Here is an 18222-nt window from a genome sequence, read left to right on the forward strand (position 1 = left end):
CAAGACAGGCTGACAGTTCAGGATAGGCAGGGAGTTCATAAACGGCATCCATGGACAGGCAGTTGATGACGGAAGACTAGGTATATTAGAATACAAGTCTATTAGATCCTCTGAGCTCAACCTCCACTTACTCTCAGTGGTGGAACAGTGGGCTGGGCTTTCCTCTGCGCCCTTGCTCTCCTGTGTCATCCTCCGTGGCATGCTTCATTGCCGGCTCACGCACCTGGTCAGACGTTGTATAAGGCTCTGACTCCGAGGCGATCTTCAGCTCTGTCGCTTCTTTCAGCAATGGCTCGTTGGTTGTGGTGGGCTCTGGCTCTCCATCTACGCTGGTCTCTGGCTAATGCTCTGCATAGCAGGGTGATGTTTGGCTGGGCTTTGGGTCCAGAGTGGGTTGGTGTTGTCATCAGCTGGTCCGACAGTCATAGATTAACCGCATGACAACTGTGCACATGTAGCGGTGTTCAGTCCAATGTGTTAGAACCTGCATAAGCAGTCATCCGGGAAGGTGGTCAGATGGACGAGACCCTGGAATTTTCGAGGGAGCTGCACCAGGCAAAGCAGGTTGACATCTGCAAAGTGATCCATAAAACGAAAACAAAAAACTTACAGAAACGAGAAAATATATGGGGGTAAAACACAACGATTCGTATCTTTGTTTTGGGTTGGGTCTTCTGTGCCAAAGAACGGACACAAAGATGAGATTCAAAAAATAAACAGGCTTTAATAAACCTTAGACAGGCAAGATCCAGAAAGGGCAGTTGGGAGACACCGACAGTCATTGAAGACCCAACCATCTCAAACAGAAAAGACAGGAACTTAAATACACAGACCAAATGACATAATTAACAAGACCCACCTGAACAGAATGACACAATCAGACAAACGGGAAACTAAGTCAATGAACTAAACTAATGCAGAAGAACAGAAACACAACCAAAAGTCCATAACCGTTACACCCTTCATACCGAAGGAAAAGCTATTATTAAAATGACAAAATATTAACAAACAGCCTTATTGCTTAAATATGTGATAAAAATCTCACTATCATTTTTTATTCCATTGACCTCTATTTATATGCATTTAATTGCTGGAGGCTAAAAAACTCGTTAAAAAGCTAATCTTAAGATGTTTTGTATTTTGTTGTGTTTCAAAGTTTAGTTCTGGTGAACTCTGATTTGTGCATTTATATTACTTAAAGATGTGTGACCAGTAGAATATCAATACGTCATGGCATGACCTCTTAGCAGAATTAAAAGAGCACAAATTTTAAAGCTGCAGGTTTTCAAAGTTACAGGAAAGTGGAGTAGTATTGTATATTTTTACAGTTTGTGTTTATTATTATTTGTCATATTTTGAATGAAAAAAAAAGACACAGCAGAACATGACGTCATATCACAACCACTAAAGTGTCTAAAACAATTTTGCATGCTTAAAATCTAGTATGACAAAAACAAAAAAAAACATAGACATAAAGAACATGAAACATAAAGAAACTAAAAGAGGAAATATCACTAAGAGGACTCCTGCAGATGCTCATGACTGTCAAGTCTCTTAGATTTTGTAAACTCAAGATATTTGAAAATGTGTTACTGGTTTTACCACATGACAGTTATTACTTTTTTTCTTTAAAAGGTTTTTCTGAACCACATGAAACCAACATTAATGTAAGAGCATTTGTTTTAACTAGATTTGAAAATAAAAAAGAAAATGCTTTTCTTTAACATCTATGGGCCAAATTTACTTTAGCTTGCAGCAGCGCAAATGTCTATTGGTGTTAAAATAGTACTGTCAGAATTTACTAAACATGCACAATGAAGAATTACCACTGAAAAGGTGTGGACACAGTTATTTTTGTGCCTGACCTTATTAAATAAGCATTTGTAGGAGTTTCCATTTCAAACACAAAATTTATGGAAGGACAGTATTAAAATGAATCACGCAACGCAATTTACTAACATTTGTGCATGTCAAATTACTAGTACGTGCGCCATTATTTAACGCAGGCCGGTAATTTGTGCTGCTCTTGATAGATTACGCTGGTCATTATGGAAATGATCTGGCTGGATCTGTGTTCTTTAATGTGCGCATTGTCAGTAAATCACACGCAGAATTTTCCCCTCCCATCTGCGCTTTTATAGAATTGTGCTCTAATGCTAATTTGCTGTTTAGTAAATCTGGCCCTATTTGTCATTGATTCCTTTCACAGCAGAAGTCTATAGGTCAAGTGTCAACTGTCCATTTTTGTAAACAGAATTTTTTTATTAAGGTACAGTTGGAGAAATTGGATAAGTGGAGATGAAGATGTTACATGTTGTGAAATAAGGTGACATCTAAACGCAAGTGTTCATGTTTCACAGAAGGAAGCTGAGATACTCAGCCTGTGGTGCCAGGAAAGGGGGCAATGCAGAGAAAGACCCATCCACTGGTGAACTTCAAGCAGAGCAACAGGAAGTTTCCATGCGATGGCACCACAGCCCAGAAAGCCCCCTACTGCGCCGCCTGGGCAAGATCAGCAGTTCAGAGTGTAACAGTTCTGATGAACTCACTAACCCTCTTTCAGAGCAAGAAGACAGTGCTTATCGTTCTAGCACCAGTGAAGTCGCTCCACACGAATCGCCGGGTCCTAATCGCAGTTACCCGTCGCAGCCAAGGGAAGAATCAGCCATAGCTCCATCGATGCCAACTTACTCCAAACATGCACAGCGACCCATCGAGATAAAGACTCCCCCCTTTCGTCCCAGAATTTTACAGGAGCCATCACAGACAGCTTCCAGAGCCTCCGGTCGTGGCGTTCCATCAGTACACAGGCGAATGGAAGTCAACGGCACATGCCCAAGCTCATCAGATGTGAGCTCAAAATCGGGTTCTGACCAGGAGAGAGGGGAGCAGGTGTCCAGTGAGCCTGAAGAAAGATCTTGTGGTTGGGATAAGCCATCTGCTTCAGTGTCTCCAGGATCTGGAGTAGCACTAACTACTTATTTCTCTGTGGATAATTGTATGACAGACACCTACAGACTAAAGTATCACCACCAGAGGCCGTTGGTCCTCTCCATGCCTGAGCCGAGAGGAGCTGTCAAGGACGGGAGAGACACGGGACACTCAAGCCGCATAGAGAACCAATCTGAGCGTGCCAAAAATAAGCCTGACTGTGGTATGTTAAAGCTCAGCTGATCTGTTCGTTCAGTCGATGATATACTGTTGTATTGCACCTACTGTTTAAAAGTTTGGGTCAGTAAGAATTTTTTTAACGTTTTTGAAAAGTCTTTTTTTAATATATTTCAAAATGAAATTTTAAAGCTGAATTTTACGCCAGTCATCAGTGTCACATGATCTTTCAGAAAGCATTCTTATATGCTAATTTGGTGCTCAGGAAACATTTATTATTAGTATTTATTTATTATATTTATTATCCATGTTAAAAATGCTTGTGCTGCATAATATTTTTGTGAAAACTGATTTTTTTTTGTATTCTTTGACTACAAAATGCCAAACAACAGCATTTATTTAAAATGTGCACATTTTGTCACATTAGAAATATCTTTTATTGTCAATTTTGTTTAGTTTAAAATATCCTTGCTGCATAAAAGTACTAACTTCTTAACAACTTTCTGAACTCAAACTTTGAACAGTAGTGTATCTATTGAATAACTTACTAACTGAAGTTAGTAGCTTAACTAAACTAAGTTATCTTTTCAGGCAATAGCAACAATAAGCCCACTGCTAAATGGCACCCTGTCTCTTCAAAAGGGCTAGATGAACATGGATATTTATGAAAGTTATGGTAAGTTCTCACTAAACCTTCAGATACTGTTTTATCTGTTGGCTCAAATCCAAAAGTTTCAAAAGTACTATTAAGTAATAACGTTGACTTTTTTAGATATTGCATTAGATAACACAAACAGTACATTTAGAGAATGTATTGATTTAGATTAATATTAATGTATTCATAAAAGAGTGCTAGTACATTTGTACAAAGTCGTAGAAAATATCATTAATCTTTTAATTCATAATCAGTTTACAAATGATCAATGAATGATCATGTATTTATAAATTACTTTAACCTGAATTATTAAATACAGCAAAAAACAATAGTTCATATTTTCTTTTTGTAAAGTTAATTATTTATATCAGTGGTTGTGATGAATAACAATCCTCTACTTTACTGCAGTACAATGTTTTAAACCTCTATCTACAGTGTCAGTCAGAAATTTGGACACGCCTCACTTAATGTCAGTTTCTCAAAATCTGAAAGATTTTTTGTCTAAAGTCTGACAACCAGGCTCATTAATCAAATAGTTTGCAAGCTACCCTGATAAATAAGGATGATTTGTAATTTTATTGTTCTACAGTTACAGCTTTCTAGTTACTTTGTATTTATTGCTGTCTCGTATACAATGAAACTTTTTATTAGAATAGAGCAGAGCAAACAGCAAACAACAGTGCAGATATCAGCCGTTTTTCATCTAAATAACACAGAATTGTGCTGAGAAAGACCATAAAACAGCATAAAGTAGTAAAACTGTTTTCAAGGTTTGCGCAGCCAAACATTTAGCTGAGCCAAGCAAACTAAGATTGTTACAAGGCAGATGGAGCATGCAATGCTCTATTATTTTGCTAAAGAACGTGAAAGGAGATGGGATAGTGGTGAGAAGATAATACAGATACTGGCAGGTGAATTTGTTAAAATAGTTAGCTGGATTGATGTAGAATTAGTTTGTCCTAAACATAACTTTTAAGGAGAAGTTCACTGCCAGAATGAAAATTTCCTGAGAATTTACTCACTGCCATCTAAGATGTTCATGTCTTTCTTTCTCCAGTTGAAAAGAAATTAGGGTTTTGAGGAAAACATTTCAGAATATTTCTCCATATAGGGAACTTCAGTGGTGCCCAACGGGTTGAAGGTTCAGTTCAGAGGGCTCTACATGATACCAGCCGAGGAATAAGGGTCTTATCTAGCGAAACGATCGGTGGATCGGAAATGACTTTTTAACCAAAAATGCTCGTCTTGCACTAGTAACCTCACGTATTACATGAGTAGGCAGACATACCGACCCAGTGTTTACAAAGCGAACGTGCAAAGAAAGTCAAATGCCCCAAAAAAATTAAATGATGTCGGATGACTTTGAAGTTAGAGGAGAAAATGAGATTAAGTTTTTTGCCCTACCCTAGCTTTTTTAACTGAAGTACGCAGACGAAGAACTAACCACGCGTGACTTTTCCAACGTGATTACACAATGCGTGAAGACGTGCATGCACATCGCAGAGCTAGTGCAAGACAAGCATTTGTGGTTAAAAAAAATGTTTATACATTTTTAGTTTCTTAAGAAAATGACAGATCGTTTCACTAAATAAAACCCTTATTCATTGGCTGGGATCGTGTAGAGCTATTTGAAGCTGCATTGAAATGGCAATTTGGACTTTCAACTCCTTGTCCACTATACTGAGAAAATTCCTGGAATGTTTTCATCAAAAAAGCATAATTTCTTTGCGACAGAAAAAGGAAAGACATGAACATCTTGGACATGGGGGTAAGTAAATAATAAGAAAATTTTCATTTCAAGAAGTTCACTTCTCCTTTAAGGAAGAGGCAAACTATGAATAATGAACAAACACAATGGACACTACTATTTTTCAAAATTCCTTAAGTAATTTCATTTAGAAACAGTTAACCAAGACACATGACTGAATTGGGAACAGCATACTAGCATATTAGTCTTACTATTTCTGCCATGTAAATATAGTAAAATAGTAAGAGTAGTATGCTATTATGCTGCAGTGTTGGTATTGTTAACTAAACCTGTTTAAAACCATTGTCACTAATAAAGCTGAAATAAAATAAAATATAAACATTAGATGAAAAACCTAAAATTTGAAAATGAGTTAATGTACTACAAATACCAAATTAACACTGGTGTGCGGGTCTGAATTTAGCTGTGCTTTGAGAACGAATTAATAGGTGTGTTCAGCCTGGTATTTTATGTATTTAAAAACATCCATTCATCCATCCATTCTCCAATCTGCATATCGTCTGTAGGGTCATGTGTATTTAAAAACAATGCAATATAATGAGTCTTCTTTTTTATCAGGTCCTGGTGACCCAGTGAGAAATAATGCAAGAGAATTGCCAAAGAAGTTGAAAAATATGGATTGTTTTTGTACTTGTAATTACAATGTATTTGTATTTGAGGGCAGCATAAGAGAGACTGTCCTTTTGTACCCTCTTCCTGTAAATTGTGATGTTCGAGTATCTTATAAAAGCCATCCACAGGAGGGCAGTATGCACTTTGGCTTGAATCAGTATTTGCTTGTGGAATGACCATTTTATGCTGAATATTGAATTCACTGATTATCTTTTATTGAATCGTGACAGGTAACACAGTATATATATAAAAAACAAATGATTTTCCTAGTCTTAAAGACCGAGTCTTAAAGACAAAAATAGCGATTGTGTCCTTGACTTTAATTTCATTGCAAATGGACCTTTGTACATACTCCCTAGAGGTTGTTTGTGGAGTGCCTTCCTGCAATTTTTTTCATGCAAAATGCTGACATGATTCAAACTAAAGGAATAATGTAAAATGATATCCGCTATATATTTTTGAAGATGTCTATGCAGTTATTTTTATTCTTTGTTAAATAAACTTCAAATGTTCAATCACTGGTGCACTCGGCTTCTTTGTACTGTATGTTTATTTGGTAACACTTTAGTATAGGGAACAATTCTCGCGATAACTAGTTAAAACTAGTTATAACTAGTTAAAAAAAATCCAAATGTACTTTCCTTCATTCACAATCATGCTCTACCTGTGCTGACACAATGTACTTCTATCTGAAGTTCTTCTAAGTTTATTCAACACAAATAAAGGCAACTGCTCGCTAAAGGACGTAAAAATGGCTTTATTACCATAAATATAAAAACTCACAGTGTATACATGCTTTGTAAACTTTGGGGCCGCCAATTGTTAAAACACTTATTATCAGGTTGAACATCCATGGTTACAATATTTAAAAGTTTCATATCGTCCCACTAGATTTTTAATTTTGAAATTTGGGAATGCTGATGTCATTTTAACCCCTCTTGAAAATCCTCTTGGCCTCGCATCCTTCATAGGAATAGCTCTGTAAGCAAATAATAAAAAAAAAAACCTCTAAATATAAGACAACGCAAGTTTTGATCAGAGGATCTGTCTTTGTTCATAAAGAACAGCAACTCACCTGTACAAGTTCATCACCAATTATCTTCCTGGTTGTTGTTAGTACCTTTCCGTTGTCTTTGCGTGTGAAAGTCCCCTTGAGCATGTCACCCTCCATGAGCCAGGATCCCTGCAATCAGAAGGTCAACGGTCAGACTAATTTTGAACTGAGCAGCGGCAGGTCTAGTTAACCTTTGACTGATTGTTTCTTCAAGAGGCTTGTATAGAGAGTCTTATTCCTGTCTGACACTCAAATATGTCCAGTAGTTTCCACTCCCATTAGAAAAGCAAATAAATTTAGCAAATAACCAGCTCACAATATTAAGTAAATCTCACATTTGACACTGCATTAACACAACTGGTTATGATGGTTGCATCATCATTCAGCACTGCGCAACACACATCTCAACCTTTGCCCTTGATGATTACGCTTTAAGAAAAACAGTACAAAAGCTGTCACTGGGGCGGTACCCTTTCAAAAGGTGTTTGCAACTTTTTTAACCCTAAAAGGTGCGTATAAGGTGCATATTAGTATCCAACGTGTACATATTAGTACCTTTTCAAAAGCTATACCCATAGTGTATTTGAAATATATTTATTTCATTCTAAGTATACTACAAATATATTTAGATATTTATGTGCTTAATAAAAATAGCTTGCAATTTTTAGTATGTTCAGTATATTAAACTGGTATACTTAAAGTCTGCCAAATTGGAACAAATAATTTTGTACTTAATGCACTTTAATTGTGTGGAAGTAGTGCTGAAGCCCAACTAATGATATACTAAAGTATATTTAATTGTGTTAAAGTGGATCTATTGCAAGTATACTTTAGGTACACTTTAAATTTCTTGCATTTAAAGACTGAGAGTATTCAAAGATCATACAATCATTATGAATAGTGACATTAAAATACATTTTAAGCTTAATTATAAGAAAAGTGCATTGTGCACAAGTACTACTCCAAATAAATTTTCATTATGATTTTTATATTCGTAAGTCTCAAATGGTATACGTCACTAATTATGTTAGTAGATTTTAACTTTAGTATGAAATAAATGTATTTTAAATATATTACTTTTTTTCAAGGGACATACTTGTACGTTTGTACCTGGTACCGCCCCAGTGATTTCTTTTGATGCATTTTTTTTTTTTTTTCTGAGAGTGTACACTCTTAAAAATAAAGACTCCAAAGGAGCTTTTTGCAGCAGTGTCAAAAAGAACTATTTTGGGTTCCCCAAAGAACATTTTGTAAAACAACCTTTTTTTTCTTAGTGTGAAGAACACTTTTCTTCTATAAAGAACATTTTTGTGCAATGAGAGGTTCCATGTATGTTAAAGGGTCTTTATGGGATCATAGATGCAAATAAAGAACCTTCAGATTATATAAGACCAAAAACACCTCTGAAACCTAAGCTCATTGTGCTTACTGAGAGCTCAGTGCCATCTGCCAGAGAATATTCAAAGTTGACGCCCAGAGTAAAGTCAATTTCCACCGTGCGGAAAGTGCTGACTTCCTTCACGTGGAACTTGTCTCCGGTCTGCTCCAGAGTGATCTTCAGGTTGTCATGAGAAGCTAGTTTCCTTTTAACCATGTTGATGCCTGTTGACGATATGCAGTAAACATGCATCTAATAAATAATTACTCACTGAATCACTCATCTTGAAACCAAACGTTCACAGGCTATGCTTAATTTGTCTATGTTCACTTACCCATTACTTCCATGAACTTCTCATAGTTCTCACTGCGGTCGACTTTCCAGGTCCCGTTGAAGGTCATGATGGCAGACTGCTGTTGATCTGACGGTGGCCTAACTTTACCCTGTTCCTGTCTTTTATACCTGTGTGAGAGACAGCACGCTGTCTTATCTGAGCATTATCTCCATGCTGATGTGGCTGAGTAAAGCTCACGGAGTAAAAATCTCACCCTCCCTCCAGGCTATACATTACACATCCCAACATGCCTTGCTTCTTCATTGATTGTGCAAAAGAGTGGAGGCTCAAGCTATTCCATGAGAACAAGCGCTCACTTGTATTGGATGGTCAAATATTCACATAGCAGTAGCGTCTTTGTTGTGCCCACACAAAGTCCTGTTCTGTTGGAATTGTTTGCTGTTTAAACTGTGTGGAGGGTGTGTCTGTTCACTAGTTGTGGTTTAATGTGGCAAGAGCCAACTGTGAAACTATGAATGGTGCATTTAAACAAAGAATTTTAACAAGGGTAATTTGATATCTTTTAACCCTATTGAGAAAGGCGAAACACTTATGATGAATTACACTGCAATTCTGCTATGACATGACTCAGCAGCTTATTCAGAATTCTTCACTGTTATTGCTTACAATGATTCAAGTATTGGGTGAAAAGTGCTGTGGCATATTTACTAATAATGAAAATTTTAACCAATAATTGTACAAGGCTCACCAAATATGAAATCAAAGCAACATGTGGGGTAGAAGTTTCATCTCCATGACAAGATAAAGAGATATGATAATCTCTGATAATGGCTTATTTCATCATTAGTTCAGTCTTAATCTCTCACAACAGGGCAATATCATAAGAACCTTGATGACCTTTGGTATTGTCCTGTTGCAAGACCTTTGATATCGTCCCATTGAAAGCAAAGATAAGAAAAACTCTAAACTGAAATCTAATTTACGTTTACCTTGCAGAGTCTGCAAAGTATTAATAATTTTAACAAAATAAGAGCGATCAAAGCCTCTCCAAGGCAGCCGTAAATATATCAAAACTTATTTTTTGATTAGTTATATGCATTGCTAAGAACTTTATTTGGACAACTTTAAAGGCGATTTTCTCAATATTTTGATTTTTTTTTTTTTTTTTTTTTTTTGCACCCTCAGATTTTCCAATAGTTGTATGTCATCTTAAAATTGTGTATGAATATCAATTTCAAAAATAAACCCTTATGACTGGTTTTGTGGTTTTACAAGCTGTGTATGCTCCACTGAGGCCTATTCATACACCTGTTTTTCTTTGTTGTTGTTTGTTTTATTTTTCTTGTTTTCCTGTGCAATTCTTCTTCTATAAAACATGGAAGGTTGTTTATTAATCTGGATGAAGTCATGCTAGGTTGCTGTAATCCAATAATCTTGTGATTTGCACTTACTAGGGCATCAACTATCTTCCCATTGACTCTTTGTTCAGGTGCAATGTTTCTACATTTTAATCTTTTTATGGCATAATTAGTTGTCTTACTGCACTTGGCATGGTGTTGTATTTTACTACACAGCAGTAGTAACCACTAGAACAATTTATGTCCAGCAGGTAATGATCAACTACACAATTTGTAATCTACAAATGAAAGTTGATTTCTCTAAGACGGAAAGTGTAAATATTACAAATATAAATATGGTGATTTCAAAGTTCAGGGTGAACTGGAAATTGATGTAAAGCTCATTTTGCAGTTGTTTTCAAGGCTAAGCAGCAAAACAGTTACAGATCTGTACCACAAGAAGGAGACAGTTGCACTAATATTAGTAGACTGACCTGAGACAAATTTGGGGAGTGACTCACATTCATGTGTGAGCAGAAAGCTTATTCCTTAGGTATTTATAATGTCTGACTGTAAAAAGGCAATATTTGTCTCTGGTGATGATAATATATTAGTCTGCTCATATTGTAGTACAGTTTTTGAGTTTAAGCAGTCAAAATTATGATCCATAGTAAGCATTTTCACAATTTCCACAAAATAAACACTTTAAGTATATTTAATCAATCTGTACACTCCTAACATTTATATTTTTTGTTAATGTTTCTCTTCATACCACACCGCCTGCAAAGAGACTTGAGTCTGAGGGTCTTGACTGTTTATATTTTCATATGTTTTGACAATATGGCTATGTTTGTATTAGAAGCAGCAAGACAGACTTATGAATATGTTTAGGGGCATTACTCATGAAGACTACTGAATATTTTTTATTTTGTTAAAAAAAAAACCCTCTCAATTGTAATACAGTGATGTTTTGTTTTATACCGCAACACAAACAACAAATCAGACTATGCAAGTCCTTTAAATAATATTTTAATACAAGACTTAAATATATGCTGCAAACAGAGGTGTACATAAAGCATTGTGACATGATAGGTTTCTAATAAAGAGATCTATCTGTGCCATTTAATGAATACAAACTCTCACACCAATGAAATATATCCACTTCTTAAATAGTTAATATTTACTTAGAAACTTGTTTAGAGTCTATTCATTGACACAGTAACTACTCATTGTAACACAATAACATTAGTGTAAGTGTATACTAAATTGTGATCATAAAACAGTTTATATGTACATGTTTGGCAAATTCTCTTTTGCAGTGTAAGAATGTAAATAAGATTCCAATGTGCAGGCATTTTCATTATTTACAGCATGCACATTATCCTCTGAAACATGAAAAATAAATTCAGTCTAGCAAATTTAAATATGGTTAAACTGAGTATTTCCAATATAATACACTGATGCGGTAACAAAATGTGCTGTGATTCTGAACATCTGCAGGGTTTATTTCTTAATTCATGTGTGACAAGTAAAACAAAAATAGTGTTTCTAAGTTGTAGTGTTCTTAATATTAAATATCAACACTCAGACATATAGGACTTGACACAAAGTAAAAACAACTTGTTTTGTTCAGTAATGAAACAAAAAAAAAATCCTGGATTTGGTAGTGATCTAAATACTGTCAAATTCATTACTATAAATAAAACAAGATGAAAACAAACACTTGATGAGCACGTTTGTACGTTGCATAGAGTATTTGTACCATGTTCCAGTTTTATTGATCTAGATGTTCTGTTTATGTATTAAATCTATTCAATAGTTGGCACTCGAATAGTATTTTTGATATCTAATGGAGGGTCATTTCCATATTTCTATATAAAATGTGTAGAGCTCTGTTTACCATCAACTCTGTAATATCCTTTTCCCCCTATTTTGTCATTATCTGTGAATCAGAGATAATTGGCACTTGAAATGCAGGGGTCACTGAAGAACACTCTTAATTCGAGAGGGGAAGAATAAAATGATCTTGATGAAGAAAGTAAAGTATGCTCCTATTCATAGATTTCAGAAAGAACACACATTAGCTGAGAACACAATAAAAATTGCATCGCTGCGGCTCTATGGCGCGTCTGTTAGGTCTTACGTGAGAGAAACCACACTTTCATCGGCTCTTTTTTCCCTTTCATGGTTACAGGTCCTCTGTACTCCAAATGAAACTGAGGATCAGCGTTTTCCACTGACTGCAAACACCTGAAACACAATGACAGCATTCAATTTATTCGCACAAAAAAACTTTATATTATATTATATTATATTATCTGCACATGCACAATCTTATTAGATTATACCATGGTCTGTCTGAATACTCGATTCTGATTGGCTGGCAGGTATGCATTAAAACTGTTTAATGCACAGGTAGAAGTCAGTTTAATCACCATTCTATATTAATGCGCTGCTTTATTTGATGCACACAAGCACACAGAGAGAGAGAGAAAGGTCGGAAATCGTACAGCGCACACAGTGAAACTTCTTGTCAGTGTTGCCCTGCGACTTTTATTAATAAAATAGCATAGATACTAGACCGCTACATTATATTCCTCAACAACGAGGTGGTAAAAAATTTAATAGCTTAATTGTTTGTAGACAGAGATGCGCAGACACAGGTAACTCACACACACAACTGTTCTCTCTCTCTCTCTCTTCTCAATCGATCACTAATTCAAATAAATGCTATAATTCATTCAAATAAATATGATCTTACCACACTATTTCATCTCTGTGTCTGACTTAAATGCTAGAGCTAACAAGCTGTAACTGATGAAAAGAACCATCATTTTTACCATTACGGTCAAATACTGTGCTGTAAACGTCATTTACAACTTTAAGTTGTCAATGCTGGCAATTGACCATGGTATAAGGGGATAATGTGCGGCTAGCTGTGCATTAAATGATATTAATGCACTCTTTAGAGGCAACCACTCTCTGCTTCGCATCTGGTGGTTCTTGGCCTCCACGTCGTGCATTAAAATCAGTATATTATATTATATTATATTATATTATATCACATTATTAAAAGTCATGTTGGTTGTCATAATTTTAATGATTATGTATTTCTCATTTTATATCCTGTCCAGGGACTACCAAAAAAAAAAAAAAAACTTTGGGTAATATACATACACACACACACACACATGTTGTGTTTCCATGTTTTATGGGGACATTCCATAGGCGTAACAGTTTTAATACTGTACAAACCGTATTTTCTATTGCCCTACACCTACCCTACACCCTAAACCTAGCCGTCACAGAAGACTGTGCACACTTTTACTTTCTCAAAAAAACTCATTCTGCATGATTTATAAGCCTGTTTCCTCAAGGGAACCAAAAAATGTCCCCACAAGGTCAAAATTTACTGGTATTACTATCCTTGTACACACACACACACACACACACACATATAAATACATATAAATATAAATACTCACACACACACACAAAATAGGCTCACTGGAAATACCTGCCTCTATATACATTTCTGCAAAACTGAAAAAAAAAAAACCTATATGTACAAATTACTGCAGTTTCCAGTTGAAATGAACACCAGCGGCAGTAAAACTCTTCTATCAAAACTTTGACTATTTTCACACAGTTACCTGCAGAATATTATGTTACGACTTCAAAACAATTTTAACATCCTGCGCGATTTGAAAACTGATGCTTTTGAACATTGTCATCACATATACAGCTTCATATGCATGAGTTTTCTAAATCAGTAAGTTTGCTCGGTAGCTCAAGCGATATGGCATTGCACTTGAGAGATAAAGAGCTCCATGAACCCCATATATTTGTGTTTCGAGAAAACCGCTTAAATCTGCATAAGAAAGTTTAACCCTTTAACTGTCACCCCCTATTTTGAAAATAGCCATGAAAATGCACTATCCAAAGTTAATTTTTCATGAACGAAAATATTTTGTAACATGAATTTGATGTACAAATTCCATGGTAATGCAATGTCTAATTTTAAAATGGTTTTCAAAGGATGAATTTTGAGATTTTAAGTTTTTAGTTGATATATAATTTCTTAAGATTTCTATTGCGTGATAGGGAAAAAGGAAACGAAGAAAATATTTTTGTGACAAAGATCTCCTGTTATGATGTAGATTTTTGAGGTGCGCTCCTGTCATAAATTCATCTATTACTTTTCCTACATAATTTGTAACGCAAAAGAGTTGTAAAATATCTATTTAGGAGTCTTAGACCTTCCCAACGATATACAGTTTGTCATTAGATTAGGATTTTTTTGTAACATGGTGAAGTAAACCACAGAGAGGATGGTGACAGTTAAAGGGTTAAATAGCAGCGCAGCATCAACAAAAGCGTTTTTATATTACTTTTGCATTTGTTAACACTGTTGGGTAGGGTTAGGGTTGGGTTAGGTGTAGGGGATATTTCCAGCATGATAGAGCCTTTAGCGACACTCCCCAAATATTTGAATTCCAACAGTCACAATACGTACCTCAAGTAATTACAGTGTTGCAGAAATGTATATAGAAGCATGTATTTTAATGAGCCTGGGTTGTATATATATATATATATAAATATATATATATATATATATATATATATATTTTTTTTTTTACAGCACAGATTTATGCCATTCAGGTTTCTCTCACCTGTAGGTGTACTCCGACACATTTATCTTTCCTTTCTCTCCTGTGGTCTCTGTACGACTTGTTAGGTTGACCGTGTTTCCAAACAGGCAGTAACGGGGCATTCTTTGACCAATGACTCCTGTGACCACCTCTCCTGTGTGGATTCCAATGGTAATCTGCTCCAAAACATAACAGTCAGTAAACATGTGAAGCCTAAAAAAAAATATGTAAACAAATTCACACCTAAGTTATTAATGTTCCCACTGACTTTTACAATTTAAACATATTTATAGGGGAGAAATCATTGTCTTTCTTTCATTTCTTTCTTGCATTTGCCTTTCCAGCAATTGCAAAGAACATTCCTCCTCTGAGCGAGACACTCTCTGCCATGTGTACGTGCCAGAGCTGAGCTAACTGTTCAGAAAAAAAGTTAATGTGGGTGTATTTTTAAACACTGAAAGGAAGGATGATCTGACGGTGTCTCCCTTTGCCAGACTGTGCTTACTTTTGCGTGCGTGTGTCTTTGTGTGAAAGTGTCCGTGCCATTCGCCTAATACAGTCGTCTCTCTAATTTAGCTGCTCTTAGTGTTCCAGCGGCACATCTTCAACAGCCGCACATACAATAACAAACCTGTGTCGTCTGGTTAAACAAAAGACCCCGACTGAGACTTTACTGCAGACACGTCTAACACCTTTGAGATGTCTTCTAAAGCTATTCTTAGAAAACATAAAACATCTTTAATACACTGACTAAAATGTATTCCCACAGGAGCATGTTTTATGATGGGGTGTATTATAAAGGACAGTATGGGTAGGTGCTTGTGTGACCCCATCAGCCGGGTACACAAAATATGCAAGATATGTTGTTTAAAGTAAGCTATGAGGCAGTGCATTAAACAAGTCTAAACATTTAGAATTTATTTATGCATTAAATGACCAGTATATACTTATGTAGTTCAAAAAGCATACTGTATGTCCTATGTAAAGCATGAGGTCAAATAAGGGCTTAGAAATTAATTTCTGTGATTATTATTTGCTTTGCTTGTTTAATGCATTACAAATAATTAGTTTTTTTCCCCTGAAGGAAAATTTCCTATTGTCTCTTCTGAAACAAAAGGTTATATTATTGTTGAATTGTTATATGTTCCGTAACTGTTAATTTATGATAAATAAAACTGATAATTTGCAGTTTAGTCCTGGATTACAATTATACTATGATGTTAAATGTATATTAATTCTCAATTTATCTCCATAAATTCATAGAAATATGCCATTAAACAAATATTTTGATAACACTTTAGTATAGGGACCAATTCTTACTATTAACTAGTTGCTTATTAACATGCCTATTGCTAACATATTGGCTGCTTATTGGCTTACTTATAATGCCTTTATTCTAAATCCCTAATCCTACCAAATACCTAAATTTAACAGCTACCTTACTAACTATTAATAAGCAGCAAATTAGGAGTTTATTGAGGCAAAAGTCATAGTTAATGGTTTATTAATAGCGAGAACTAGACCTTAAAATAAAGTGTGACCAAATATTTAAAATGCTATCTTAATGTTGCTTCTAAAATAATTAGGAGATTCAATGGGAAAATTACAAATTTTACTGTTAAACGCAATTAATCATGATTAGCTGCAGAAACCTATGTGATTAATGAGTAACTTTTTTGTAATCAACAGTTTTTTTCTTTGAAATAATTGTTTTTTTTTTAAGTTTTAGGGTTTTATGTTAAATCTTAGCAATCAAATGAATGTTTATTGCATTATTTTACTGTCACGTATGTTTCCATGATGGTGTTTTGTATTTGTGTAAATGATAGTGTGTGCATCTTTCATATGCAGGTATTAGTATTTATCTCAGCTTGTGGAAAAGCTATTTGTTAACATTCATCATTCTCTTTATCCTCTGTGTTCTGTCAGTTTATAAAGCTAAAAAACAGTACAGTCCAGTACGTTTTAGTAAAAATGTTTTATGATTCTGGCAATCACAGCTGTCACGTTATTTTGTGAATTTCATTTTGTTTTTCCTTTTACAGTGAGGCAACTGTTTCTTTTATTTCACCCCATAAAAGTTCACAAAAATGTCTTGTATTGTCCGGTGTACTTGAAAACAGCAAATAAAATAAGCTTCCTCTTACTAGTTATAACAAAACTTTACAGGAGACCTATTATGCCACTTTTTACAATATGTAATATAAGTCTCAGGTGTCCCCAGAATGTCTCTGAAGTGTCAGCTCAAAATACCCAACAGATCATTTATTATATCATTTTGAAAATGCCCATTTTGAGTGTAAAGAGAAACACTGTGTTTTCGTGCATGTCTCTTTAAATGCAAATGAGCTACTGCTCTTCACCCCCTTTTCCAGAATATGACTGCTCATTTACAGCTCGCACCTCGGCTACTCTGCTAAAATGCATCTGTTTGGTTTTGATTATCATGTATATTATGCTGAAACCATGCGTTTTAAATAGGGGTGTAACAGTACACAGATGTCATGGTTCGGTACGTACCTCGGTTCAAGGGTCACGGTTTGATACGATTTCGGTACAAAAAAAACCCAAATCTACTATGCTAGGTTTCTTTTCATTTATTTTAAACAGACAGTAGTACAAATTACAAATTATATTTTTCCACCTATACATCAGTTCAGTTTTGTGACAGAAAGGAAACTCAAATGGCTGAAAGCGTTTTTTTGCTGGTATTAGGGAAGTTAAAGTAATCACGCCGGTGCACACAAACACAAAACACATCAGTTCCAGGCTTCTAGCATTGTTAACTTGACAGTGTAGTTGGTACTTCATCAAAATAAAACACAGAAGCGTTCAGAATCAGTACATGGTCACTGTCTAGTGGGCTTTGATTTCAAGTGCGCAACTCCTGGCATTCGCTGTTCTTCTGCTGGCTGTTATAAAACAGCGTTGCATTACTACGGGCGCCCCTTCTGAATTGAGGGTGAATTGCCTGTATTCGTTGTAAGGCCTCATGCACCGAACCGAGATGCCCGTACCGTGACAACCCTAGTTTTAAACCATATTAGTTAAAACTTCTAATATACTGTTTTCTGAGCGCACACATCCAAAGCATGCACACAGAAAGCGGCTGTCACATGACATGTGAGTACTAAACTAAACTAAGTTCTTTTTCATATCTTATTACTTAAACTGTCAAATATTATAGATCGTACAAAAAGATGGACGATGCATCTCCACTTCCTTCCACTACCGAAAAAGTGAAGCCAAAGCATCTCAGTATGGCCACTGTCATCTTGAGTAAATGACATAATTTGGAGGCCGAGTCTGCGCAGTAGTGTCGTGAGGTGAAGCCACGGTATGAAAGTCCCGCCCAAACTCCCA

General features: G+C 35.5%; 3 protein-coding genes across 6 annotated transcripts in view; 1 reads left to right on the forward strand and 2 right to left on the reverse strand.

Annotated features, from left to right (window-relative positions):
* Positions 1-6727, forward strand: part of usp53b (ubiquitin specific peptidase 53b) — a 36793-nt gene extending 30066 nt beyond the window's left edge. For all 4 annotated transcript variants that reach the window (XM_051110205.1, XM_051110214.1, XM_051110223.1 and 1 more), the window contains 3 exons: positions 2361-3154; positions 3700-3784; positions 6090-6727. In XM_051110205.1, the coding sequence (XP_050966162.1) occupies positions 2361-3154; positions 3700-3776 (871 nt within the window). In that variant the 3' untranslated portion in view covers positions 3777-3784; positions 6090-6727. The remainder of the gene's footprint in view (positions 1-2360; positions 3155-3699; positions 3785-6089) is intronic.
* Positions 6728-6880: 153 nt separating this feature from the next.
* fabp2 (fatty acid binding protein 2, intestinal) lies at positions 6881-9119 on the reverse strand. The gene is made up of 4 exons (XM_051110247.1): positions 8910-9119; positions 8627-8799; positions 7219-7326; positions 6881-7122 (listed from the first exon to the last, which is right to left on the reverse strand). Exons 1-4 carry the CDS (start codon positions 8974-8976, stop codon positions 7072-7074), a joined length of 399 nt encoding a protein of 132 aa, XP_050966204.1. The 5' UTR covers positions 8977-9119; the 3' UTR covers positions 6881-7071.
* A 2101-nt stretch (positions 9120-11220) lies between these two features.
* Positions 11221-18222, reverse strand: part of gucy1b1 (guanylate cyclase 1 soluble subunit beta 1) — a 36213-nt gene continuing 29211 nt past the window's right edge. The window contains exons 12-13 of the mRNA XM_051105896.1: positions 14881-15035; positions 11221-12457 (exon numbers count right to left, since the gene is read on the reverse strand). Of these exons, the coding sequence (XP_050961853.1) occupies positions 12340-12457; positions 14881-15035 (273 nt within the window). The 3' untranslated portion in view covers positions 11221-12339. The remainder of the gene's footprint in view (positions 12458-14880; positions 15036-18222) is intronic.

This window comes from Labeo rohita, chromosome 1 (assembly GCF_022985175.1).
Source record: "Labeo rohita strain BAU-BD-2019 chromosome 1, IGBB_LRoh.1.0, whole genome shotgun sequence".
NCBI lineage: Eukaryota > Metazoa > Chordata > Actinopteri > Cypriniformes > Cyprinidae > Labeo > Labeo rohita.

Coding starts and splice junctions, on each gene's coding strand:
- fabp2 (XM_051110247.1), bottom strand. CDS start 8,976: ATGACCTTCAACGGGACCTGGAAAGTCGACCGCAGTGAGAACTATGAG. Junction 8,800..8,909: donor GAAGTTCATGGAAGTAATGG/GTAAGTGAACAT, acceptor TATCGTCAACAG/GCATCAACATGGTTAAAAGG. Junction 7,327..8,626: donor CAGATGGCACTGAGCTCTCA/GTAAGCACAATG, acceptor TTCTGATTGCAG/GGATCCTGGCTCATGGAGGG.